The 27244-nt window shown below is 44.2% G+C and overlaps 1 protein-coding gene and 1 long non-coding RNA gene across 5 annotated transcripts in view; one reads left to right on the plus strand and one right to left on the minus strand.

The window, feature by feature from the left end:
• The window catches only part of LOC143769750 (uncharacterized), a 55633-nt gene that overhangs the window by 22924 nt on the left and 5465 nt on the right, over window positions 1-27244 (minus strand). For 2 of the 3 annotated variants that reach the window (XR_013214472.1, XR_013214470.1), the window contains 3 exons: window positions 18860-18929; window positions 17092-17295; window positions 16758-16991 (listed from right to left, as the gene is read on the minus strand). This is a non-coding gene — a long non-coding RNA (uncharacterized LOC143769750). Of the gene's footprint in view, window positions 1-16757; window positions 16992-17091; window positions 17296-18859; window positions 18930-27244 lie in introns of those variants that run through there. The other variant, XR_013214471.1, reaches the window with a different exon arrangement.
• CYP26C1 (cytochrome P450 family 26 subfamily C member 1) lies at window positions 2642-23004 on the plus strand. Of its 2 annotated transcripts, XM_077258587.1 has the most exons (7): window positions 2642-2750; window positions 3321-3744; window positions 4874-5098; window positions 5497-5772; window positions 8048-8203; window positions 16165-16740; window positions 19115-23004. In XM_077258587.1, the coding sequence occupies exons 2-7, from the start codon at window positions 3538-3540 to the stop codon at window positions 19484-19486; spliced, it is 1812 nt and encodes a 603-aa protein (XP_077114702.1). In that variant the 5' UTR covers window positions 2642-2750; window positions 3321-3537; the 3' UTR covers window positions 19487-23004. The 2 variants fall into 2 exon arrangements, with proteins under 2 accessions (XP_077114702.1, XP_077114703.1); XM_077258588.1 differs by lacking the exon at window positions 2642-2750 and having other exon boundaries at window positions 2768-3744.

The raw sequence follows: 27244 nt of genomic DNA on the forward strand, positions 1-27244 counted from the left end.
TCATACCGGATTGGAGTGCTGATCATTTTCTACATCTATCGTATTGGAACAGAGGGCGCGTGTCCAAAAAGCTGTGTACCGACATTTTAGTACTTTGGTCTTGCTTCATTATATTTAGACAGATAATGGATAGATGTAGAAGAGATGATAGATTAGATGGGATGGATGTGAGATAATGATATTTAGATGGAAAAGAGAATACATAGATAATGATATATAGATATCGATGCTAGATATGAGGCAGATTATAGATTAAGTGATCTATTTAAATATAGATGACGGATATGAGATGGAGATACATAGATATGACACATATGAGATACAGGTGCTTCTCACAAAATTAGAATATCATCAAAAGTTAATTTATTTCAGTTCTTCAATACCAAAAGTGAAACTCATATATTTTATAGAGTCATTACAAACAGAGTGATCTATTTCAAGTGTTTATTTCTGTTAATGTTGATGATTATGGCTTACAGCCAATGAAAACCCAAAAGTCATTATCTCAGCAAATTAGAATAAATAACAAAAAACACCTGCAAAGGCTTCCTAAGCGTTTATAAAGGCCCTTAGTCTGTTTCAGTAGCTCCACAATCATGGGGAAGACTGCTGACTTGACAGATGTCCAGAAGGCGTCATTGACACACTCCACAAGAAGGGTAAGCCACAAAAGGTCATTGCTAAAGAAGCTGGCTGTTCACAGAGTGCTGTATCCAAGCATATTAATGGAAAGTTGAGTTGAAGCAAAAAGTATTGTGGAAAAAGGTGCACAAGAAACCAGGATAACCGCAGCCTTGAAAGGATTGTTAAGAAAAGGCCATTCAAAAATGTGGGGGAGATTCACAAGGAGTGGACTGCTGCTGGGGTCATTGCTTCAAAAGCCACCACACACAGACGTATCCAGGACATGGGCTACAAGTGTCGCATTCCTTGTGTCAAGCCACTCATGACCAATAGACAACGCCACAAGCGTCTTACTAAAGGCCAAGGAGAAAAAGAGCTGGACTGTTGCTCAGTGGTCCAAGGTGTTTTCAGATGAAAGTAAATTTTGCATTTCATTTGGAAATCAAGGTCACAGAGTCTGGAGGAAGAGTGGAGAGGCCACAATCCAAGCTGCTGGAGGTCTAGTTTCCACAGTCAGTAATGGTTTGGGGAGCCATGTCATCTGCTGGTGTAGGTCCACTGTGTTTTATCAAGACCAAGACCTGTCCACACTGCCAAAAGTACCAATACCTGGTTTAAAAGCAACACTGTACTTGATTGATCAGCAAACTTGCCTGACCTTAACCCCATAGAGAATATATGGGGAATTGTCAAGAGGAAGATGAGAGACACCAGACCCAACAAAGCAGACGAGCTGAAGGCAGCTATCAAAGCAACCTGGGCTTCCATAGCACCTCAGCAGTGCCACAGGCTGAGCACTCCATGGCACGCCGCATTGATGCAGTAATTGATGCAAAAAGGAGCCCCGACCAAGTATTGAGGGCATTTACTGCACATACATTTCAGTAGGAGAACATTTTGGAATTTAAAATAATTTTTTCAAGCTGGTGTTATAAAGTATTCTAATTTACTGAGATAATTACTTTTGAGTTTTCATTGGCTGTAAGCCATAATCATCAACATTAACAGAAATAAACACATGAAATAGATCACTGTGTAATGACTCTATATAATATACGAGTTCCACTTTTTGTAGTGAAGAACTGAAAGAAGTTGACTTTTTGATGATATTCTAATTTTGTGAGAAGCACCTGTATTTAGATGATCAGTAAGAAAAACAGGCACACTGGATTTTATATACACGTTACGAGAATCGCTCTCTGTTTCTATAATCCATATTATTATTTCTCTCCTATATTTATTCGATGTCTGCATGTTTTCTCACTCGTCCGCCGACCCCATCGTCAGCACAAACGATCCACTATCCACGGTGCCATGTCCGTGCCCAGCAGACTATTCTGTCCCTGGGCGCTGGGCTCGTCCTCACTATTTTATGGCTCCTAAGTAAAGGCCTCTATTCCTCACCAATGGCCAACACTACATTTTATAAGTCATTTAGCAGCAGCTCTTCCTACAACAGGTGTTTCCAGTACGGCCAGCGCCATGGTGCTCCCACCCCAGTGCATAGGACCAGTAGGGCTTCCCCCATCCATCCCTGTAGTAACTGGAGTCTGGAAGTGTTTCTTTATCTCTGATGAGGTGTGAGCACTAATTGTTTTATTCAGTGACTGATGGCCACAACATGGCAGATAATAGGAAGCTATCAGTCATCTTACAAGTACAACAAGCCTAAAAGTGAAATGATATGTGCTGTTATCTAAAGTCAACAGCGCCTGATAACCTGCCCTGTGTCCCTGTCACCAGGAGATGAATGACTGAGCTCTGCCTCCATCTGTTAGCCCTGTGAGGATGCCATCATCCACCATCATCCATAGGCAGGGGCTGGCACCTTGGTGCTACACACAGGGCACAATGGCCGCAGACTGGTCTTTCTCCACCTCTCTTGCTTCTGGCCAAGACTACACATTCCTTCAGTCAATATCTTCAAAGTGCCCAATCCTAGCAATTTTCCCTGCTACTTATATATGCGGGAAGGCAAGTCAGCCCCCGAAGGTGGAACATATCATAAGCCAATATGTATATAAATGTGGCCAGGAGGCAGGCTCAGCTCTGTCCTTAGTGATAGACCCTCCAAGACATCAATCAGTCCTTGCACTGCTGCTCCTGCCGCACAGACCTGCCTGCTGGTGAGTATTTCCTTCCCCATCTTCATAGCTTTGTAGTTCTTATACAACACCTGTTAGTAAAAGTTTTATAAAGTCTTGCCGTAAATGTATTCCTTTTTTTTTTCCCTTTGGTGGCTACAATTTTTCTTTCTTTAGATGATCACCTCTTAAGTTCTAGGCAGGAATAAGGAAGCAGCAGGGTGGATATTAATGTGGAAATTGCACTGTGGATGTGTAGCCTGCAGCTATGCCCCTTATCTTTCAGAAATAAATCTTCTTGGCTAAGCTTTTTTTTGGGGGTAAGGGATCTAAATATATCACCTTCCATCGCATGCCAAATATATAATAAAGATGTGAAAGCTGCAATTTTAGCCTTATAATCAGCATAGCTGGGGCTCTATTTATTTCTTTCAAGACTAAAAATAATTCCTGTAAAAAAAATAAAAAAAAAAAAGGAGGAGGGAAATCTTAAATCACCTACAGATCATTTTTTGGGAGAAGTTTTTTTTTTTTTTTTATCCTTGGGGCTGAATAGATGAGGTCTTCCTTCATGTTTACTGAATTGTTTCTTCTTGCATTCATTCATTCAAGAGCTGGGGAGAGATCTTCATGGATTAATCAAAGTGTTAAACATCTCAGAAAGAAAAAAAAAAAAAAAAAAGTATCCCGCCTCCCCAGTGTCAATTAAAGCATTTTCAGTGAGTGAGGCTGACTCTCCAGAGCTGGTAGTCACTTGTACAGTTGGAGGTGACACTAATTGCATAAGAAGCCAGAACCAAGCTGAAGCCTCCTACCTCCTGGAGACGAGATGTTCCTCACTACAGACCTCAACTATATGTCATTCCTGGAAGCAGCTTTTACATCAGTCCTGTCCCTGGTGTTAGTCCTGGTTGTATCTCACCAGCTATGGTCCCTGAGATGGCACAGTGCTAGAGATCGGAGCAGCAATTTACCTCTGCCCAAGGGGTCTATGGGATGGCCATTTTTTGGAGAAACCCTTCACTGGCTTGTACAGGTAAAAAAAATAAAAATGCATTTACACTTTTTTTTTTTCTATTTCTCTTCAATCTATTGAAGTTCTAGTAATGTAGTGGGTTTATTTGTAGCTCTGTAGAACTACAAGTACCAGCAAATCATTTGCTGGACTAAATAAACGAACTCCGTTGAATATTATTTTAGTTGTTCCTTTATGTGGGATCTTAAGGCGGTGAATTTTTGATGTAATGGAATTTCTGCACCCATTAAGTAAAATAGGTAACTTACTTTTTTTTCTTTTTTTTTTTGTAAAATACGCACCAAAAACTTACGGTGTGAACGTAGCCTAAGCTGTAGAAATTGCTAGGAATAAGATTTACTTTAGAAAAATAGTTTTTCCAATAAACACATATGAGCCAAACCATAAATTAGAAAAATATAAATCTTTATTACATACAAAAAAAATACATAAAAAATACGTATAAAAATTGTGTAACGTTCACATTGTACGAAAGCAACAGATTAATATAAATACATTTTTTATTATTATTAATAGGATTGTCACCAGCTTTTTATTTATTTTTTTATTTAATGAGAGAGACTACAAGTACCAGAAAAGCTTTATAGCGGTAGACTAAACGCCGCTATGTAAATTTATCTCAATTACATTTTACTGCTGGCTAATTAATTCATTTAAGTGAAAATTCTTAAGTAAGTAAAAGATTTTTTTTTAGAAATCGGTGGGACCACAAGTACCAAAATATTTTTCCAGGTGCTGGATAGCTGAAGACTGACATTGAGATGCCGGGTTATTCAGGGATTTATTTTTCTATAATTACTATTGGTATTATAACTAAATGTTTTTTTATCCAACTTGGTACTGCAGTTTATTGTAATATTAGGTTCAAATGTATAGTTTACCTTAAAAAAATAAATAAAAACATAAATAAACAGTCTGTGTAGGCTTAGGTGTCATGCTGGAAGATGTAGTTCCAAATTGCTCGTAATCCAGATTTACTGTAGCAAATCTGAATATATCCTTATTAGATGGATTCAGAAATTATTAATAATAAGAAGGTTTGGACACATGATCTGATTCTAGAATTAGCCGGGGGGGGGGGGATTCGTTACATTTCTTTGCTGATTGTGACTTCTTGTGGCCACTCCAGGGCTCAAACTTCCACAGCTCCAGAAGGGAAAAGTATGGGAACATTTTTAAAACCCATCTGTTGGGGAAACCATTGATCCGCGTGACCGGAGCAGAAAATGTCCGCAAGATCTTGTTAGGGGAACACCATCTGGTTAGTACACAGTGGCCGCAGAGCACCCAGATTATCCTGGGCTCCAATACTCTGGTCAATTCCATTGGAGAACTCCATAGACACAAGAGAAAAGTGAGTAACAGCCAAATCCCACCACGGTTACATGGGTTTGCATTTCGGTTAATTGTTTTCTTGTCCATTCCGATTTGGAAATATTTGAGTTGAGTATCATGATGTTCATAGACCATGTGGGAATTGACCTTCACGTGTCCTCTAATTTATTCTAAGCTATTGTATAACCATTAGAATGGCATTTTTCCAAGTTGCGATGCCCTCGTCACATGTATGAAGATGTTGCATGCACTTCGTAAAGTTTAGCTCCGCTTAGTTGGTAGTTTTATATACCGTAATTGTTCCTTGGTTTGCTATTTTTGTGTCTACACATGATTTATTCATGAGCCCCAATGTTTGATAGAAGCGTTTCCTATAGTAATAATTTTCCTTTCGTGGACACCTTTTCTTTATCTTAGATTATGGCCAAGGTGTTCAGCCACACGGCTCTGGAAAGCTACATCCCTCGTATCCAGGAGGCTGTGAGTTGGGAGTTACATGGTTGGTGCAGGGAGCCCGGCTCCATCTCCATGTTCTCGTCTGCCAAAGCTCTTACTTTCCGGATTGCTGCTCGCATCTTGCTTGGGCTAAGCCTGGGCGAGAAGCAGTTTAAGGAGCTGGCCCGAGTCTTTGAGCAACTGATGGAGAATCTCTTCTCTCTCCCTCTGGACATCCCTTTCAGTGGTCTCCGCAAGGTATGTACCGATTATGCATATCTAGTTCTTGTGCAGTTTCTGAGTCATTCGCTCCCATGTTTGCTGGTTAGGTCATGATTTTATGTCTTGGTTCTATAAACTTTGGTTATGTAAAAACAGCATCCCCCTTAGAAAGTACCTGGGAATAGATATGCAGTGAAGGCGAGATCTATGCGATTCCAGCTCTATAGCATCCTCTCTGAGGACCTCTGGGGCTGCCGCCTCTCAACATGAACTGCAATAAATGTCACCTCGCCACAAGCCACTGATGCACCATGAATGGACCATACATAATGACCGGCCCCCCTATATTGAACTAAAATAATTTATGGACATAAACAGAGCAAGAAGCCTGGATCAGGGTCCATAAATCATATGCTGAATGGGGCAGGCCGTGTGCCCCATAGTAATTCGAGTGTGCGGAGTAGGCTGTTTTAGTGCTGTCCTACAGCTGCTCATTTAGCAAACAGGCATGTTATGTAATTGTCCAGCAAGATCAGCGGCGAGGGTGAAAACACAGAAGACTGAAAACATTGTCTTACGGCGAACTGTCCAGCTGAGTGCAAGACAATGAGCAGCTCCAGGGACTCTTCAGAGAAGGGTCTTAATGAGTCCCTGCTATATCTGACCCATACGGAGATTTATTTTTTTTTTACAGAAGCAGCAAGATCTCCTAAATTCAAAAAAATACATTGCAAATCATCCTAGAAATAACTGCGACAAGACTGCTGTGTGTGAACAGATCATTTTCCTTGCGGATTTTACCTTCACATTGCAATAAAATCCGCATGTATCAGGGGGGGTTCCCATGGATTTCACTCTTTGCATTGTAAAAGGGGTAAATTCCACTGCAAAATACACATGTAATACATGCAGACTTGGCCACAAATTTGAAGCAAGAATGATTATCTTTTCCAATACATGTGAATAGGGTCTTTAAATTCCCATCCACTTGTACATTTCTACAGTCCATCATATCTGGACCTAGGTCTAGACTGAGGCCTCATGCAGATGTTAGGGGTTTTTTTTCTCATACATGGGGGAAGAAAAAGAAAACCAATGGCAAGATCACATTTCATAAGTGTGTCAGTTTTTGCCACCAATGATTTTCTCATGTTTTATTTAAAAAAAAAAAATAACTAAAAAAATTGCAATGTTTCTCCTACCCATTAGAGTGCTAAATCTGTACACCACACAGATTTTTCACTGACCCATTGATTTGTATGGGTGACTTTGAGTCATGTGCAAAAACCGAAAACGCACATATGTGAACAGCACCATAGACTGTTATGGACGCACGTCCTACCTGTGAAAAACACAATAGAACAAGTAATTGAAAAACGGATGTGTAAATGGCGTCCTCTAAGGATTTGGATTTCTCAGACTATATAGATGTACAGATCCATGTAGGCAGAAATTTAGGTTGCTACAAGTGAAGTGATGCTTTCCATGAATATGAAAGGGGTTGTCCACTAATTGGACATCCCCTTCCTAAATGTTGTATTACCCTCTTTAAAATAAAAAAAAACAGATACCGCCTGCATCGGCGCCATTCCAGCAAAGTCAGAACCAGGTACACTGACGTTTGCATAACATTGTTCTGCTACATTAGCGCTGCAGCCAATCAGTGGCAGCTTCACCTAGACATCTGATGCAGCACCCAAATGGAATAACAATGTAAAGCTGGCCATACACATTAGATGGCTGTTGGCTGAACGAGGCCTTGGATGATCGTTGAGTTCTCTCTGGGGCAGCTGTGGGTGGGGTCAGCTGTGGTGGAGGCTGGGTCAGCTGTGGTGGGGGCGGGCTTAGCTTTATCAGCTCTGCTTCATTCTAAATCTAAAAGCTCTGATTGTGTCAGAACGATTACACCCAGCAAATTAAGTAATACATCGTTGGATTCAGCTTCTCTTTGCCTACATCAAGCTGCTCTTAGATGAGGTAGCAAAAACCTGCTGACCGATTCACTTTAAGTAGAAATTAGTTGCAGAATTAATCTTTTTTTTTCTTTCAAGCACATGCTCACATCTGCATTGGAGCTGATGCATTCGGCGCCTGCACATACCTGCTGAGTCTAATGCAGGTATCGTGCACCTGTCCTATAATGGATAAGACGGATGCACACGCCTTATCAATACCAGCACATCCCATGCGGTCCAGTGCAGAATTTAGCAGTTCCTAACACCTCCTTTCAGATGGTCAGCACGAGAGGTTGTTTAGAAATATACACGTATATTGTCTTTGTTTAGTGCTGACAGGTTATGTGTTTCCACAGGGTATAAAAGCACGGGATACTTTGCACCAATACATGGAAGATGCGATCAGAGATAAAATCTCCCGGAGAGACCCTGAAGTATGTGAAGATGCTCTGGACTACTTGATAGACAGCGCCAAGGAGAATGGCAAAGAGCTGAACATGCAGGAGCTAAAGGTACAGCGATCCCAATAACGCTGCGTCATTACTACGATTACTGGAGATACAGATCATGAGAAATGTGTAAAATAACCCAACACGGACATAGAAATATGGCATTAGTCTAAGGCAATAAGCAGCCGCCTGAGCCGGTCGTAGTAGTGCCAATCCCAAGGTACAGGACCGCCACCTAAATCCTGCATTTACATTACAGTCCGAGGTGTTGATTCCCTTCTGCTGGAGAAAAAATTCATTTTGTTGCTCTAGTCCTATAATTAAATTTTAATACATACAAAAAAAAAAGTATTTTTAAATTAAATAAAAAAAATATATATTTAAATTTTTTTTTTAACATTTCCCATGTCCATGGCATCTTTCTATCCCCCTAATTCACCCCAGCACCTGGGACACAAATACCCCCTCCCACATCTACGCCCCTGTATTTCTTTTATATTTATAGCTGTAGAGTCTTAAAAATATGTAAAACACGTTTCTTAAAATTTCTTTGGAGGAGTAAATAACAGATGCAGTGGAAAAGCTGAAAATACTTTCAGGCAACATTTACATGTATAAATTATATGTGCAGATGTCAGAGTCATGACATTTCCAATTTTTTATAGTTCCTGCCACCTAGGTTTTATAAGAGCTTTCAGCCTCGCAGAAATCCAGCAACCCCCTCCCATAAAAGCGAGGGCTTCAGCCTCCTGAGTATTGGAAGAGCATCGTATAGACCTGGAATAGAGACAGACAACAGCTTTTACTGTATTATTGCTCCATTATCGGACGCGTCCACGAGATCCTGCCGAGTCCACAGAGGAATAAGGGCTCATTCACACGGCAGGTTCTCATGCAGCCGTTCTGTCCGTGTATTTCACTGATAGAACTCGGACTTATTATCATCTGGGGGGCTGGTAACATGTCCGTGTATTTTTGTTTACCAAGTGGTCCAAAACACAGACGTGTCCGATTTCGGTATGAGCACAGATCAAATTTGCCAATGCAAGTCTATGGGTCCATGAAAAAAATATATTTTTTTTTTTGCATATGAGAAAAACTGATTAAATGGATGTTAAAAACTGACATATGGACCAAACTCATCTGATCCAAGACACTGATTAACAATGGTCCATGATTTTATGTTTGAATGAGCCCTTACATGTACACGCATTTTATAGATGTGATCTGCTATCATTTAGCAGGGAACCCTTTGGTCTGCCTAAGACCCAACTAACAGCTTTAAGCCCACCATACACATTAGACTAATGACGTCCAAACCCACCGATATCAACAGTCTAATGTGTATAGGGGGCACCAACTGATTGTCGGGAGAGATGTCCCTTGGGCAGGTTTCATTTCGGACTGTCGATCAATTTGTTCTTTGAGGGATAAGACACACTAATGTCACAGTGCAGGTATAAGACACACAGCGATGTCACGGTGCAGGTATAAGACACACAGCGATGTCACGGTGCAGGGATAAGACACACAGCGATGTCACGGTGCAGGGATAAGACACACAGCGATGTCACGGTGCAGGGATAAGACACACAGCGATGTCACGGTGCAGGGATAAGACACCCAGCGATGTCACGGTGCAGGGATAAGACACACAGCGATGTCACGGTGCAGGGATAAGACACACAGCGATGTCATGGTGCAGGGATAAGACACACAGCGATGTCACAGTGCAGGGATAAGACACACAGCGATGTCATGGTGCAGGGATAAGACACACAGCGATGTCATGGTGCAAGATAAGACACACGGCGATGTCACGGTGCAGGGATAAGACACACAGCGATGTCACGGTGCAGGGATAAGACACACAGCGATGTCATGGTGCAAGATAAGACACACGGCGATGTCACGGTGCAGGGATAAGACACACGGCGATGTCACAATGCAGGGATAAGACACACAGTGATATCACGGTGCAGGGATAAGACAAACAACGATGTCACAGTACAGGGATAATACACACAGTGATGTCACAGTGCAGGGATAAGACACACTAATGTCACAGTGCAGGGATAAGACACACAGCGATGTCACAGTGCAGGGATAAGACACACAGCGATGTCACAGTACAGGGATAATACACACAGTGATGTCACAGTGCAGGGATAAGACACACTAATGTCACAGTGCAGAGATAAGACACACAGCGATGTCACGGTGCAGGGATAAGAGACAGCGCTGTCACAGTGCAGGGATAAGACACACAGCGATGTCATAGTGCAAGGATAAGACTCACAGCGATGTCACGGTGCAGGGATAAGACACACAGCGATGTCACGGTGCAGGGATAAGACACAGCGATGTCATGGTGCAGGGATAAGACACAGTGATGTCACAGTACAAGGATAAGACACACAGCGATGTCACAGTGCAGGGATAAGACACACAGCGATGTCACACTACAGGGATAAGACACACAGCGATGTCACGGTGCAGGGATAAGACACACAGCGATGTCATGGTGCAGGGATAAGAGATACAGCGATGTCACAGTGCAGGGATAAGACACACTAATGTCACAGTGCAGGGATAAGACACACAGCGATGTCACGGTGCAGGGATAAGACACACAGCGATGTCACGGTGCAGGGATAAGACACACCGATGTCACAGTGCAGGGATAAGACACACTAATGTCACAGTGCAGAGATAAGACACACAGCAATGTCACGGTGCAGGGATAAGAGACAGCGATGTCACAGTGCAGGGATAAGACACACAGCGATGTCACAGTGCAGGGATAAGACACACAGCGATGTCACAGTGCAGGGATAAGACACACTAATGTCACAGTGCAGAGATAAGACACACAGCGATGTCACGGTGCAGGGATAAGAGACAGCGATGTCACAGTGCAGGGATAAGACACACAGCGATGTCACAGTGCAAGGATAAGAGACACAGCGATGTCATGGTGCAGGGATAAGAGACACAGCGATGTCACAGTGCAGGGATAAGACACACAGCGATGTAACGGTGCAGGGATAAGACACACCGATGTCACAGTGCAGGGATAAGACACACTAATGTCACAGTGCAGAGATAAGACACACAGCGATGTCACGGTGCAGGGATAAGAGACAGCGATGTCACAGTGCAGGGATAAGACACACAGCGATGTCACAGTGCAGGGATAAGACACACAGCGATGTCACAGTGCAGGGATAACACACACAGTGATGTCACAGTACAAGGATAAGACACACAGCGATGTCACAGTGCAGGGATAAGACACACAGCGATGTCACAGTGCAGGGATAAGACACACAGCGATGTAACGGTGCAGGGATAAGACACACCGATGTCACAGTGCAGGGATAAGACACACTAATGTCACAGTGCAGAGATAAGACACACAGCGATGTCACGGTGCAGGGATAAGAGACAGCGATGTCACAGTGCAGGGATAAGACACACAGCGATGTCACAGTGCAGGGATAAGACACACAGCGATGTCACAGTGCAGGGATAAGACACACAGCGATGTCACAGTGCAGAGATAAGACACACAGCGATGTCACGGTGCAGGGATAAGAGACAGCGATGTCACAGTGCAGGGATAAGACACACAGCGATGTCACGGTGCAGGGATAAGAGAAACAGCGATGTCACAGTGCAGGGATAAGACACACAGCGATGTCACAGTGCAGGGATAACACACACAGTGATGTCACAGTACAAGGATAAGACACACAGCGATGTCACAGTGCAGGGATAAGACACACAGCGATGTCACAGTGCAGGGATAAGACACACAGCGATGTCACACCACAGGGATAAGACACACAGCGATGTCACAGTGCAGGGATAAGACACACAGCGATGTCATGGTGCAGGGATAAGACACACAGTGATGTCACAGTACAAGGATAAGACACACAGCGATGTCACAGTGCAGGGATAAGACACACAGTGATGTCACAGTGCAGGGATAAGACACACTAATGTCACAGTGCAGAGATAAGACACACAGCGATGTCACAGTGCACGGATAAGACACACAGCGATGTCACGGTGCAAGGATAAGACACACAGCGATGTCACGGTGCAGGGATAAGACACACAGCGATGTCACGGTGCAGGGATAAGACACACAGCGATGTCACGGTGCAGGGATAAGACACACAGCGATGTCATGGTGCAGGGATAAGACACACAGCGATGTCACGGTGCAAGGATAAGATACACAGTGATGTCACAGTGCAGGGATAAGACACACAGCGATGTCACGGTGCAAGATAAGACACACGGCGATGTCACGGTGCAGGGATAAGACACACAGCGATGTCACGGTGCAAGGATAAGATACACAGTGATGTCACAGTGTAGGGATAAGACACACAGCGATGTCACAGTGCAGGGATAAGACACACAGCGATGTCATGGTGCAGGGATAAGACACACAGTGATGTCACGGTGCAGGGATAAGACACACAGCGATGTCACGGTGCAGGGATAAGATACACAGTGATGTCACGGTGCAGGGATAAGACACACAGCGATGTCACAGTACAAGGATAAGACACACAGCGATGTCACAGTGCAGGGATAAGACACACAGCGATGTCACAGTGCAGGGATAAGACACACAGCGATGTCACGGTGCAGGGATAAGATACACGGCGATGTCACGGTGCAGGGATAAGATACACAGTGATGTCACGGTGCAGGGATAAGACACACAGCGATGTCACAGTACAAGGATAAGACACACAGCGATGTCACAGTGCAGGGATAAGACACACAGCGATGTCACAGTGCAGAGATAAGACACACAGCGATGTCACGGTGCAGGGATAAGATACACGGCGATGTCACGGTGCAGGGATAAGACACACGGCGATGTCACAATGCAGGGATAAGACACACAGTGATATCACGGTGCAGGGATAAGACAAACAACGATGTCACAGTACAGGGATAATACACACAGTGATGTCACAGTGCAGGGATAAGACACACTAATGTCACAGTGCAGGGATAAGACACACAGCGATGTCACAGTGCAGGGATAAGACACACAGCAATGTCACACTACAGGGATAAGACACACAGCGATGTCACGGTGCAGGGATAAGACACACAGCGATGTCATGGTGCAGGGATAAGAGACACAGCGATGTCACAGTACAAGGATAAGACACACAGCGATGTCACAGTGCAGGGATAAGACACACAGCAATGTCACACTACAGGGATAAGACACACAGCGATGTCACGGTGCAGGGATAAGACACACAGCGATGTCATGGTGCAGGGATAAGAGACACAGCGATGTCACAGTGCAGGGATAAGACACACAGCGATGTCACAGTACAGGGATAATACACACAGTGATGTCACAGTGCTGGGATAAGACACACTAATGTCACAGTGCAGGGATAAGACACACAGCGATGTCACAGTGCAGGGATAAGACACACTAATGTCACAGTGCAGAGATAAGACACACAGCGATGTCACGGTGCAGGGATAAGAGACAGCGCTGTCACAGTGCAGGGATAAGACACACAGCGATGTCATAGTGCAAGGATAAGACTCACAGCGATGTCACGGTGCAGGGATAAGACACACAGCGATGTCACGGTGCAGGGATAAGACACAGCGATGTCATGGTGCAGGGATAAGACACAGTGATGTCACAGTACAAGGATAAGACACACAGCGATGTCACAGTGCAGGGATAAGACACACAGCGATGTCACACTACAGGGATAAGACACACAGCGATGTCACGGTGCAGGGATAAGACACACAGCGATGTCATGGTGCAGGGATAAGAGACACAGCGATGTCACAGTGCAGGGATAAGACACACAGCGATGTCACGGTGCAGGGATAAGACACACCGATGTCACAGTGCAGGGATAAGACACACTAATGTCACAGTGCAGAGATAAGACACACAGCGATGTCACGGTGCAGGGATAAGAGACAGCGATGTCACAGTGCAGGGATAAGACACACAGCGATGTCACAGTGCAGGGATAAGACACACAGCGATGTCACAGTGCAGGGATAAGACACACTAATGTCACAGTGCAGAGATAAGACACACAGCGATGTCACGGTGCAGGGATAAGAGACAGCGATGTCACAGTGCAGGGATAAGACACACAGCGATGTCACAGTGCAGGGATAAGAGACACAGCGATGTCACGGTGCAGGGATAAGACACACAGCGATGTCATGGTGCAGGGATAAGAGACACAGCGATGTCACAGTGCAGGGATAAGACACACAGCGATGTAACGGTGCAGGGATAAGACACACCGATGTCACAGTGCAGGGATAAGACACACAGCGATGTCACAGTGCAGGGATAAGACACACTAATGTCACAGTGCAGAGATAAGACACACAGCGATGTCACGGTGCAGGGATAAGAGACAGCGATGTCACAGTGCAGGGATAAGACACACAGCGATGTCACGGTGCAGGGATAAGAGACACAGCGATGTCACAGTGCAGGGATAAGACACACAGCGATGTCACAGTGCAGGGATAAGACACACAGTGATGTCACAGTACAAGGATAAGACACACAGCGATGTCACAGTGCAGGGATAAGACACACAGCGATGTCACAGTGCAGGGATAAGACACACAGCGATGTCACACCACAGGGATAAGACACACAGCGATGTCACAGTGCAGGGATAAGACACACAGCGATGTCATGGTGCAGGGATAAGACACACAGTGATGTCACAGTACAAGGATAAGACACACAGCGATGTCACAGTGCAGGGATAAGACACACAGTGATGTCACAGTGCAGGGATAAGACACACTAATGTCACAGTGCAGAGATAAGACACACAGCGATGTCACAGTGCAGGGATAAGACACACAGCGATGTCACGGTGCAAGGATAAGACACACAGCGATGTCACGGTGCAGGGATAAGACACACAGCGATGTCATGGTGCAGGGATAAGACACACAGCGATGTCACGGTGCAAGGATAAGATACACAGTGATGTCACAGTGCAGGGATAAGACACACAGCGATGTCACGGTGCAGGGATAAGACACACAGCGATGTCACGGTGCAAGGATAAGATACACAGTGATGTCACAGTGTAGGGATAAGACACACAGCGATGTCACAGTGCAGGGATAAGACACACAGCGATGTCATGGTGCAGGGATAAGACACACAGTGATGTCACGGTGCAGGGATAAGACACACAGCGATGTCACGGTGCAGGGATAAGATACACAGTGATGTCACGGTGCAGGGATAAGACACACAGCGATGTCACAGTACAAGGATAAGACACACAGCGATGTCACAGTGCAGGGATAAGACACACAGCGATGTCACAGTGCAGGGATAAGACACACAGCGATGTCACGGTGCAGGGATAAGATACACGGTGATGTCACGGTGCAGGGATAAGATACACAGTGATGTCACGGTGCAGGGATAAGACACACAGCGATGTCACATTACAAGGATAAGACACACAGCGATGTCACAGTGCAGGGATAAGACACACAGCGATGTCACAGTGCAGAGATAAGACACACAGCGATGTCACGGTGCAGGGATAAGATACACGGCGATGTCACGGTGCAGGGATAAGACACACAGCGATGTCACGGTGCAGGGATAAGATACACAGTGATGTCACGGTGCAGGGATAAGACACACAGCGATGTCACGGTGCAGGGATAAGACACACAGCAATGTCACGGTGCAGGGATAAGATACACAGTGATGTCACGGTGCAGGGATAAGACACACAGCGATGTCACGGTGCAGGGATAAGACACACAGCGATGTCACGGTGCAGGGATAAGATACACAGTGATGTCACGGTGCAGGGATAAGACACACAGCGATGTCACGGTGCAGGGATAAGACACACAGCGATGTCACTGTGTAGAGTTCTAGTCCAGGCAGTTACCATTATTATATTGGTGCATTATATTTTGTTGTTATCTCTTCCTAGGAATCAGCCATTGAGCTCATGTTCGCTGCCTTCTTCACCACCGCTAGTGCCAGCACGTCGCTCATACTTCTCTTACTCAAACACCCGTCTTCTATACACACACTCAGACAAGAACTGGCATCACACGGGTTAATCAAGCAATGCCAGTGTCTCCATTCTTCAGATAATCCCAATAATAATGGAGAGGAGGAGCAGTGTGTGACCGCCGGCTGCCAGTCATCTGTCCTGCTGGGTTCAGAAGGACATGTGAAACAGATATGGGAGCAGACAAAGCTCATCTTAGCTGACAGAAATGAAAGAGAACAGATTTTAAGGAGCAGAACCCAAGATGGCATCCAATGGGAGCACCAGTGCAATAATGGACTGTGCCCGCAGGACTCTCGTGACCAGTTGGGCTCCACCAAGATTCTAGAAGAATATGAGGCCTCCACGTGTCAATGTCGTTGTCACCTCAACCTGAGTTTACAGAAACTGAAGGGGCTTCAGTATTTGGATTGTGTAGTGAAGGAAGTTCTGAGACTGCTCCCGCCGGTCTCTGGAGGATACAGGACGGCTCTGCAAACCTTTGAACTGGATGTGAGTATGAATTTGTACTTTGCAGGGAACGTCTCAGGGGACATGGAGTACAAGTTGGTCCTCTATGGGCAGGTTCTGTACCTTATTGTCTGCAGCATGTTTGTATGAAATGGATATTCAGGAAGCATGGCTCGATGTATGGTTATGTGAGAGCAGGGCTGGTGCTATATAAATAAGGAAGGCGATGCCCTATGAGCACGACTTCAAGTGTGTTGATAATATTAACTCTTTGAAAAAAATCTTGAGGTTTCCTATAGATGGAATCAAAGTATAACCAATATTAGAGTGGATCACCGAACATCACAGTATATCATGTACCTAAATTAGTGTAAAAATTGAAAGATAGCTTACATGGAGCAAAAACTGGATGGAATATGCCCTTCTGTAGACCATTGACGGTATATGACCACCTCTTCCCACATGACCGGTGGTAACGACCAGATTGTTGGAGATCCAGCTGCTGAGACCCAGTGATTGCCAGAACAGGAGCGTCTGTTCCTCACTGTCCACGCGCGACTTTCTTCTGAGTCTCAGATGACATTCACCCATTCAAATCTATAGAAAAAAAATCCAGATAGTACACAGAACATCACAGTGGCATCCAATTTCTACAGATACAATTATATTATAAACCTAGTAAACTGTATTTGATAACATAGATGTATGAAAAAGTGTTAGTCATGGACATCGCATGGACATGAAGAAACTGACACAGGGAACATAATCGGATGTAAATCGTCTGGGTCTTCTGGATGAAACTCGGACAATTTTTCATATGTTTATTTGCAGCCGGCTTTAAACAGAGAACCTCTTCCAACTGGTGCAGCTCTACTGATTCTGGAACAGTTTTTCTTCTCCTTCTGCGCCCTTGAGTTACAAAGTTATGCCCCCTGGAAATAATGGTGCAAATTTTCCCTTCAACTGCTGGGTGGGTATCGTAGAAAGTCTCTGGGAGGGAAATTTTGCATGATTATTTCCAGGGGTATAACTTTGGTATGGAGTGGTACAAAGGAAAAACTGTTCTGGAATCAGTGGAGCAGTAGCAATTCGGAGGAAGTACTCGGGTTAATTTAAAGAATCCTTTGAAATATCCACTTTAAATAGAGCAAAGGCTGAGTATGCGCACAGCTACGTCTATGTGGGACAGCTGGAGATAGCCAAGTACAGCGCTGTGCCACCTCTGGCATTCCCACAGCATGGCCGCGCGCATGCGCGATCACATACAGACGAAAGTCCCACCCCGTTCTTGTGATATGTGTGTCTCCGCATTAAAACTCCCATCGATCAAGGGGTCATCAATAATCCTATTGGAAGAGGTTGGCATATCGTCAGGATGGTCTATATAATTATCTGGATAGGTGATAACCGGAATACCAAGTTAAGCTAGCTATACACATCAATAAGTCATCCCACCCACCGAACATATGTGTTTTCAAGGGGGAGAGTGACGTAAGCCGCTACCAGGTTCCTTTGGAGACTTCTCTTCCATGAAAACAAAACTGATCCTTTTCTACCACAATGTCATCAGCCAGGGAAGAGTCAGGAAGACCTTATACCTGTCAAAATTGGTGTGTCTGGACAAATTTGTTCTATCGTGTATTAGCGGCCATTGGGTCACACAAGCAAGTAGTAAAGAACGAAAGCGGTGTTCTCAGGATGAAGCTTCAGGAGCGCAGCGATCCCCGACAGCCCACTTCCTGCTTTGCTGGGGGCGGCGCACTCCTGAAGATTGACCGCTTTGTCACTGCTGTATGGGGGGGCTGAAGAAGGTTGGATCCAGCGACTTGTAACCGAGACCATTGATTGTAAACTCTAACATTTTAAATCCCTCCGTTCTTGAGAACGGATGGGGATTTTTAATAAGGGGTAGATTGTAAAGTTACTTGTTTTTACAAGCACTTTACAATTTTACCCATATTCGAACTTGAGACAAGCCCTTTAAATGATAAGCTGCAATTAAGCTGGGTAATCTTGAAACACTTGTGTCGATGATAAAAACCCTATATATATGTCCCATTTCTTAGTCTACCCCTCCCCATATATCATACCATTTGCAATCCTTTGGGAATTGCTAAACATAGAGCAACACATCCAGGAATCCAGCAGTACTGAAACTAACCTCAGGACTTGGAATCCTTCAATGAATCTCAAGGAATATCTTCATCACAAGGATGTTCTTTCGTCGCCCCCTTTTGGTAAAAATTAGAACTCTGGATTACTATCAGCCAGAGAGACTGCTAGTGATTGTATGAAGATGATAAATACAATACACACATATTACTCTGTTTCTGTGTTATTTTATGTAACTTTTGCATTTTTTTTTTTAGTTCTTATTTATTATCACATTATTTTTTTTTCATGTTTTATATTACAGGGTTACCAAATCCCGAAAGGTTGGAGTGTCATGTACAGTATAAGAGATACTCATGAAACCGCAGCTATTTATCAGAACGTTGACTCTTTTGACCCCGAGCGGTTCCGTACAGAAAGAGATGAAGGAAAAGCCAGCAGATTTAATTATATCCCTTTCGGAGGTGGCGTTCGTAGCTGTATCGGCAAAGAACTCGCACAAATCATATTGAAAATTCTCACTATCGAGCTTGTGGGCACGGCCAAATGGGAATTAGCTACACCAAGTTTCCCAAAAATGCAAACTGTCCCCATAGTGCACCCCGTGGACGGACTGCAGCTCTGCTTCCAATTTTTAACGTCCAGTGACAATGACACAATATCTGAGAATGTATGATCTCTCCACCATTCCCGAAAAACCAGCAGGGCTCCTAACACTTATCCTAAATTATTTCCTTCTGGATTCCCGACATGGGGGTCTGTACTATCTATAATGTAGGTGAAAAAGATTTTATTATTTATAATGTAATATTTATATGTAATTAGTCATTAAAACCGATGTGGGTGACGCTCGACTGTAAAAAGAAGAAACGCATTTCTGACATTTGAGTTCTGTGTATTTTGGCATGAAATCTAAAGAGGTATCGTCATACAAAATGCCATCTACAGTGTAAAAGTCCTGTCCGAAATGTAAAAAGTTTGCCTTAGAGATATCTATGAAAAAAAAAATCACTGTATTGGTGGTATTCTCAACCTAACTGATAAAAGAACAGATCTGGAAGACCGGGTAGATACCATATTGGTAAATGTTGGTCCTATATGGGTGGCCATGGAGGACGATACCCTTAATGAGCCATTTCCCGATTCATAGAGCCGATAGCTCTACCAAACATTGTAGAGGCCTAATCCTTCTCTTAACAGATACAATTTCCAACACGTTAGACATTCTAGATCAATGGTGGCTGTCAGATGTGGCCCATAGGGTTAAAATATAGCACTTGATTCCTGGACCAATCAATCTGTGGGGCTAAAATATCTAACAGACCCTCCAATGGGTCAGATTAGACTACCATGTCTGCTTTCATCCACAAACGTATCCAGCATTGTCCATGGTCTGTGCCTGTTATTACATCTCAGTCCTATTTACTTGAATCGGACTAATCTGCCATACCAGATATGACCATGAGTGGCGCTGTTTATCGAAGATGGTTGCTGTTCCTCTATGAACGTGTTGGATTAGACATGACTTGGATCAACAAATTAAGTCTAGGATAATCTAATTGCCTTACAACGACCATAGAATTTATTAGGTAACCCTTAGCCTGCTTTACCTGTTAGTTACTCTTTGTCACATCCCCTTTCTTCCAAAAAGTCCTAATCTAGTGAAAAGCCATGCTTGATTTTTTTTAGCATATACTCAAGCCTTAATACAAATTCAGACGTTCCTCTAACATGGTCCATACATGGACTGGATGAGAGTTTCTTGACCTGTACTTGACAGCCTCATGGGAATATGTCAAGTGCAGCTCAGTAGACCCAAGGCTCGGTAGACCCGTGGCTCTGTAGACCCAAGGCTCGGTAGACCCGCGGCTCAGGAGACCATGTTAACGGTTCATATACAGACCGTGTCACGCGGATGTCTGAATTTATCCTTAGGCCTTGTTGAGATGGCAGCTGTACAAACAGGGCCAGCCTTGTCCTTGCTATTTTATACGCTATTCTGTAAACCCAGACTAGTACATGATGCTGATGGTCCGTATTGAAAAATTACTTGTGCAAAAATTAATATTAGTCATTGTGTTATCCATTCCACAGACCAAAAATGCGCTGGTCTGAATGAGCTCTTAATTTGAGAAGATACAGGGAAAATCTCAGAAATTTGCCATCAGATAGATTACCGGTCCGCCAACTATCTAAGGTCTAGCAGAAATAACGAAATGCAACGAATTATAATTAGGTTTATCGCTGTAAAGGACCGATAATTATTAGATTCTAGAGTGTAGATGATTATTTAGTAAACCAATAAGAGGATATTAAAGGCCCCCATACAAATTAGACTAAAGTTGGCAAAAACCAACAATATTGGAGGGATCGGCGGATGGTATAATGTATTGGAGAGCCTCCCGACAGATGAGGATGGAGAAAATACTGTTATTTAGGAGATATAACAATTTACGAGATAAGCTGCTCTCCCCTTTGAAAACACAAGCCGAAAAGTTGTCTGTATGGAAGGGAAGAAAACCAGTTACCTGTAATGGTGCTATTACTGGGGTCACCTCTTTTATACAAGGGTGTACATGCCATATATACAGGCATTGTGTTACTTTTTGAAAGAGAGAAACGAGCCTGTTCTCTTTGCTCCTGGGTGATATAAATCTGTTCTAGACTCCCCCCTATACTTGATTACAAGTATAGGTGGACAAGTAATCATGGCAAGGGTGTGTTCACATGAAACGTATTTTTGTTCCGGGTACTCTATGTGTAAAAGAAAAAAATGGACACAACACGTACGGCACCTGGAGCAATTTAGCACATAGGCTACTTTTCACGTGGACCTCAGGTCCGCTTGGAAAAAAATAAAAATCACGGCATGCTCTAGTTTGGTCCGATTTACATAGCGGACTTGTGCATGTTCTAGCAGGCAGCTGCGGCACCTATCGGCTACGCGGATGAGCATGCTTAGCCAGTCCTGTCTGAAATTTACGGAAGTGACTGGCCCAATAAAGTCAGCATCTGCGGGAACATAGACGAAGAGTGTGGAGGGGCGAATAAACACCAGGACTTTGGCAAAACATGGCACCATAACAGGGCCACCAATTTTGATCTTTTCTCTTGGGTTCCTTCTCTTCTATGTACACCAATGGCTGCAGGAGTATTTCATAGTTCCTACCACCAATGGGGCTAATTTATATGATATTAGTAAATTAGAGTAATAAAAAAATCCAAATGACAACTTCTATACTGAATTCTTCCTCCCATTGTAAATAACCAATGTGCTTGCTGATTAGGGGCTTAGTGCATGCACATATACTCTACTACTTGTGTATGAGAATACTATTTTGTATACTCGATTAATGATGAATTCAGTGGTTCCCATGGTGGCATAACATGAAATAATTTCTATATATATATTAAAATAATAATAATGTAAAGAGTAGTTTGGAAATGAAGTATATGATTGGCATGAGTATTTCGATGGTATTCGATGACCTGCATGGCACCAAAATGTCTTCTTCCTGGCCTGTGCTTGTACCTTCGGCAACAGCGGTGGTGATAACCTTCTATTGTATATACCGCAACATGTCATTAATGTCTACGAATAGCAATCACTTATTCCGATGTTACGTGTCAGGAAACATACGGTCATAATGATGTCCGCCTTAAGCTGCTCATAGATATTAAGGTCGAAATATTTGCCCCAACCGGATGTTTGGATATGAATTAATGATTGAGTTTTGGCTTGCCGGCCAATAATAGACATCTTTGGCCAATATTCTGTGATGTAGGACGTCATAGACCAACATCACCAGCTGATACAGGCAGGTGTATCCCGTTTTATAACCATGACCAGCTATTCGGAAAGAGAGGCATTGTTGTAAAGCCATGGGAATGACAATGCATGCCAACTATTGTGCCTTGACTTGCTGAAAATGCACTGATCTTAGATGGAAATAAATGTTATGGAGGTGTCTGCAGCGTGTACGGCACTATTCTACACGTCACAATACTGTAGGTGAATTTTTCCTGATTTCTATACTTTAATATGGGCAGTTAGCAGCCGGGCTGTTGGGAATCTGTACCTAATACGACCACACTCATGGGGACTATGCATGCTGCATGCCGGACTGAAGTACATACAAGACGCCTGTAACTGTTACCATGCAGCACTGTTCATAATAAATGTGTTCCATAGTTGTACGAGTCCTTATATGTCTGGTTACCCATGAAATAATCAAAGACGTGACGTCCTCATATCACTGGTTTACATTACGCAGGACAGCCGGAGCACCTTCTGGAGTAAATCAAGAGAAACGGTAAAACTGAGCTGTAATACCAGATACAGTCCGTAGACAAGGGTAGCGCTGTTTCTAAAAGTAAGCAACCGCCCGAACAGATGGAATTCATTACTGGGCTCCATAAGAGGAATAAAACATGGACTGAAAATAAAACATGGAAAGAAAAAGTGATGTCATGTGAACAATGCCTAAAAACCAAAAGTAACCAGAGTTAGTTTGGAAGCTGAGTTTTTAATTCCAGGTTAGGAAAGGGTTAAGTACTTTTGGTATTCTAGTAAGTACCCATGCATGACCACCCCACTACCTGTCTGACTATGGATCAGGGGTGCTTTAAGGTTGAAAGAGTTTTCTGGTTAGGAAAAACTCCTGTTCCCTGGCTGAAGTTTGTGTTAACAAACTGTTCTTTACTCAGGTTCCCGTGGTCCGAGTCTCTGCTTCTGTCCCGATGTGTAGTATTGTCTGCAGAGCTCATGCCATGTCGACATTGCTGCAGACAATCAGTGAGCGCAGTGGCTCCTGACTTCAATACAGGTAGCACTCAGTTATTGGCTGCAGCGCTCAGTTATTGGCTGCAGCGCTCAGTCAGGCTACGTTCACATTTGCGTTGTGCGGTGCAGCGTCGGCGGCGCAACACCCAACACATGCAAAAACGCATGCAAAACGCAGCTTTTTGTGACGCATGCGTCCAATTTTGGCCTGATTTTCGGCGCCAAAAAAAATGCAACATGCAGCGTCCTGTGCGCCCTGACGCTTGCGCCAAAAATGACGCATGCGTCACAAAACGCAAGACAACGCATGTCCATGCGCCCCCATGTTAAATATAGACGCATGCGCCGCCGAACCTGCGCCCGACGCAACGCAAATGTGAACGTAGCCTTATTGGCTGCAGCGCTGTTATTAGCTGCAGAGCTCAGTTATTGGCTGTAGCGCTGTTATTGGTTGTAGCGCTGTTATTGGCTGTAGCGCTGTTATTGGCTGCAGCGCTGTTATTGGCTGTAGCGCTGTTATTGGCTGCAGCGCTCAGTTATTGGCTGTAGCGCTGTTATTGGCAGCAGCGCTGTTATTGGCTGCAGCGCTCAGTTATTGGCTGCAGCGCTGTTATTGGCTGCAGCGCTGTTATTGGCTGTAGCGCTGTTATTGGCTGTAGCGCTGTTATTGGCTGTAGCGCTGTTATTGGCTGCAGCGCTGTTATTGGCTGCAGCGCTCAGTTATTGGCTGCAGCGCTCAGTTATTGGCTGCAGCGCTCAGTTATTGGCTGCAGCGCTCAGTTATAGGCTGCAGCGCTCAGTTATAGGCTGCAGCGCTCAGTTATTGGCTGCAGCGCTCAGTTATTGGCTGCAGCGCTCAGTTATTGGCTGCAGCGCTCAGTTATAGGCTGCAGCGCTCAGTTATTGGCTGCAGCGCTCAGTTATTGGCTGCAGCGCTGTTATTGGCTGCAGCGCTCAGTTATTGGCTGCAGCGCTCAGTTATAGGCTGCAGGGCTCAGTTATAGGCTGCAGCGCTCAGTTATTGGCTGCAGCGCTCAGTTATTGGCTGCAGCGCTCAGTTATAGGCTGCAGCGCTCAGTTATTGGCTGCAGCGCTCAGTTATTGGCTGCAGCGCTCAGTTATTGGCTGCAGCGCTCAGTTATTGGCTGCAGAGCTCAGTTATTGGCTGCAGAGCTGTTATTGGCTGCAGCACTCAGTTATTGGCTGCAGCGCTCAGTTATTGGCTGCAGCGCTCAGTTATTGGCTGCACCGCTCAGTTATTGGCTGCAGCGCTCAGTTATTGGCTGCAGCGCTCAGTTATTGGCTGCACCGCTCAGTTATTGGCTGCACCGCTCAGTTATTGGCTGCAGCGCTCAGTTATTGGCTGCAGCATTGTCAAAAGTGACGTTAATTGTACAGACCAGGAGCAGTGGCAGAGACTCAGAGCTGTCCCTGGGGAATGAACAGGAGTTTTCCAAAACTGGAAAACCCTTTTCAGTCTCCCATATGCAATAGATATCAGTAGATCGACCATCATTTGGCTGACAGCTATCTTTTAAGATTTCCCTACACAGGAACGCTGAGCTTTACAATGTTCTTTTGCCTCTCTTGAGAGGGCTGCTGCCAGACTTCTTTGGCAGCGGCTCATCTCAGGGGAAAAAAAAAAAAGGATCGGCAGTCCAAAACTGGACATGTCAGCTCTTTCTCTCCCCTGACATCACTTGTTAGGGAAGAGTATATAATTCCCCATAGACATTAGACTGTGGGCTGCACCCGCTGATATCGACAGGTTCGGCCGACTGTCTAATGTGTATGTTGTTGCCGGCCGACTGATGATAGGGTGAGATGACGAGGGCACGTGTATGATTTCGGACTGCTAATCGTATTGTTGTCTCTGACATAACCCGAACGTTGGCTCCTGTGTATGAGAGTCAGCTGAGATGGCTGTCAGCCGAAGCATTGTTTAGCCGACAGCCATCTAATGTGTATGGCCGGCCTTTATAGAGTGTCATGGAGATAAGCAGTGCAACAGATGTCTGCAGCTCACATTCATCTATCACCTGACTGATTGAGAAGGAAGGTTATTTTGCTGGAAGGTAGACTCTGACATTAGGGTCTTTATTCATTATTCTAAGCCGACCCTTCCCCCCAGATAGGTTTAATCCCCATCCATTTGAAAGGGTCTGCTTCTCCCTGGGACGCGGCCTCACAACAGATTGAAAGGGGATTTAAAAGTCGCCGTTTGAAATGACGAACTATAATCCTAATTACTTTCCATCTAATTACCCATCCATATAACCTAGTCAAACAAAAGCAAAAAAAAAAAAACAAGTTTCCAAAAAGGGTTAAAAGGCAACATAAAATACTCTTAAATGCACAGCTGTAATCACGCTATATGGAACTGAAGGCTATGTGCACACGTTCAGTAAATTAATGCAGAAATTTCTGCATCATTTCTGCAGCTCTTGGCAGGAAAAAGGCGTTTTTGCAGCATTTTTGTCTACGTTTTTTTGACTGATTTGAGTGAGGTCAATGGTGAAAAACGCACGGAGAATTGGCGTTCTGCAGATTATTTTCTGCACCAAATCCGCAAGTCAAAAATACTCAATGTGTGCATGACACTTCAAGCTTCTCATTCACTTTGCTGGCAAATTTGCATGGCAAAAAACGCACCAAATCTGCAATGTGTGCACAAGCCCTAAGGCTGCAGGTTGTGTTTTACAGGTTTTTCAATACTAACTAAACCTTATTACAGTTCGGTATATCCACCGAGAATCCATGGAAGTCAAAGGGGCCATAATGCACCTTTGTATGGCTGCTTATGTATTCTGTAGATACAGAAGGTTTTTTTTTTCCTTTCTCAAAGCGCAGCTGCTGAATCTCCATAAGAATCCATTGAGTTATGCAGCAGGTATTTTTATTTAGTTCCTCGACCTTCCTGCCACCATCATATGATATAGTAATAAGAAAAATATCGTGGCCCCTAATGACGGTTATATGTGCCTTTCTTCGGTGAAATTCCCACAATGAGGATTTGGTGAATTTTAATGCTGTGTATTTTCTTTGGAAAAAAAAAAAACAGCGTTTTACAGTTCCAGAAAAGTGGATGGGATTTATAGAGATTGTAAACTTCTTGATTATGTTGTGCACCGTGGACAAAGGAACATCAAGGGACCTGTCCTGTCAATAACGTTCTAAACTCTGAAATCGCAGCTACCTGGAAGAAAGAAAGTTTATTCCTCTCGGCTGCCTCCAGCTTTCAGTCACCGCTCAGTACATAGAGAGCAACAGCTGTAACAACACTCACCGACACTGACTGAAAGCCGGCTCAGCACTGATGCACACAGGAACTTACAGTTCCATTTTTGAAAGGACAAGATCAATGGAGAGTGACACCAGCCAGGGCACTATCTGCAAAACACTCCTCGGACTAACACGCTATTATTCTCATTTGCACATGGAAACACAAGAAGCAATAGAATGAAAATGAAAGGGAGAAGATACAGATTAGATATCAGAAAAAAACTTTTTGACAGTGAGGGTGATCAATGAGTGGAACAGGCTGCCACAAGAGGTGGTGAGTTCTCCTTTAATGGAAGCCTTCAAACAGAGGCTGGACAGACATCTGTCTGAGATGGTTTAGTGAATCTTGCATTGGGCAGGGGTGGGATA

Source organism: Ranitomeya variabilis, chromosome 4 (genome assembly GCF_051348905.1).
Source record: "Ranitomeya variabilis isolate aRanVar5 chromosome 4, aRanVar5.hap1, whole genome shotgun sequence".
In the NCBI taxonomy this organism is placed as follows: Eukaryota; Metazoa; Chordata; class Amphibia; order Anura; family Dendrobatidae; genus Ranitomeya; species Ranitomeya variabilis.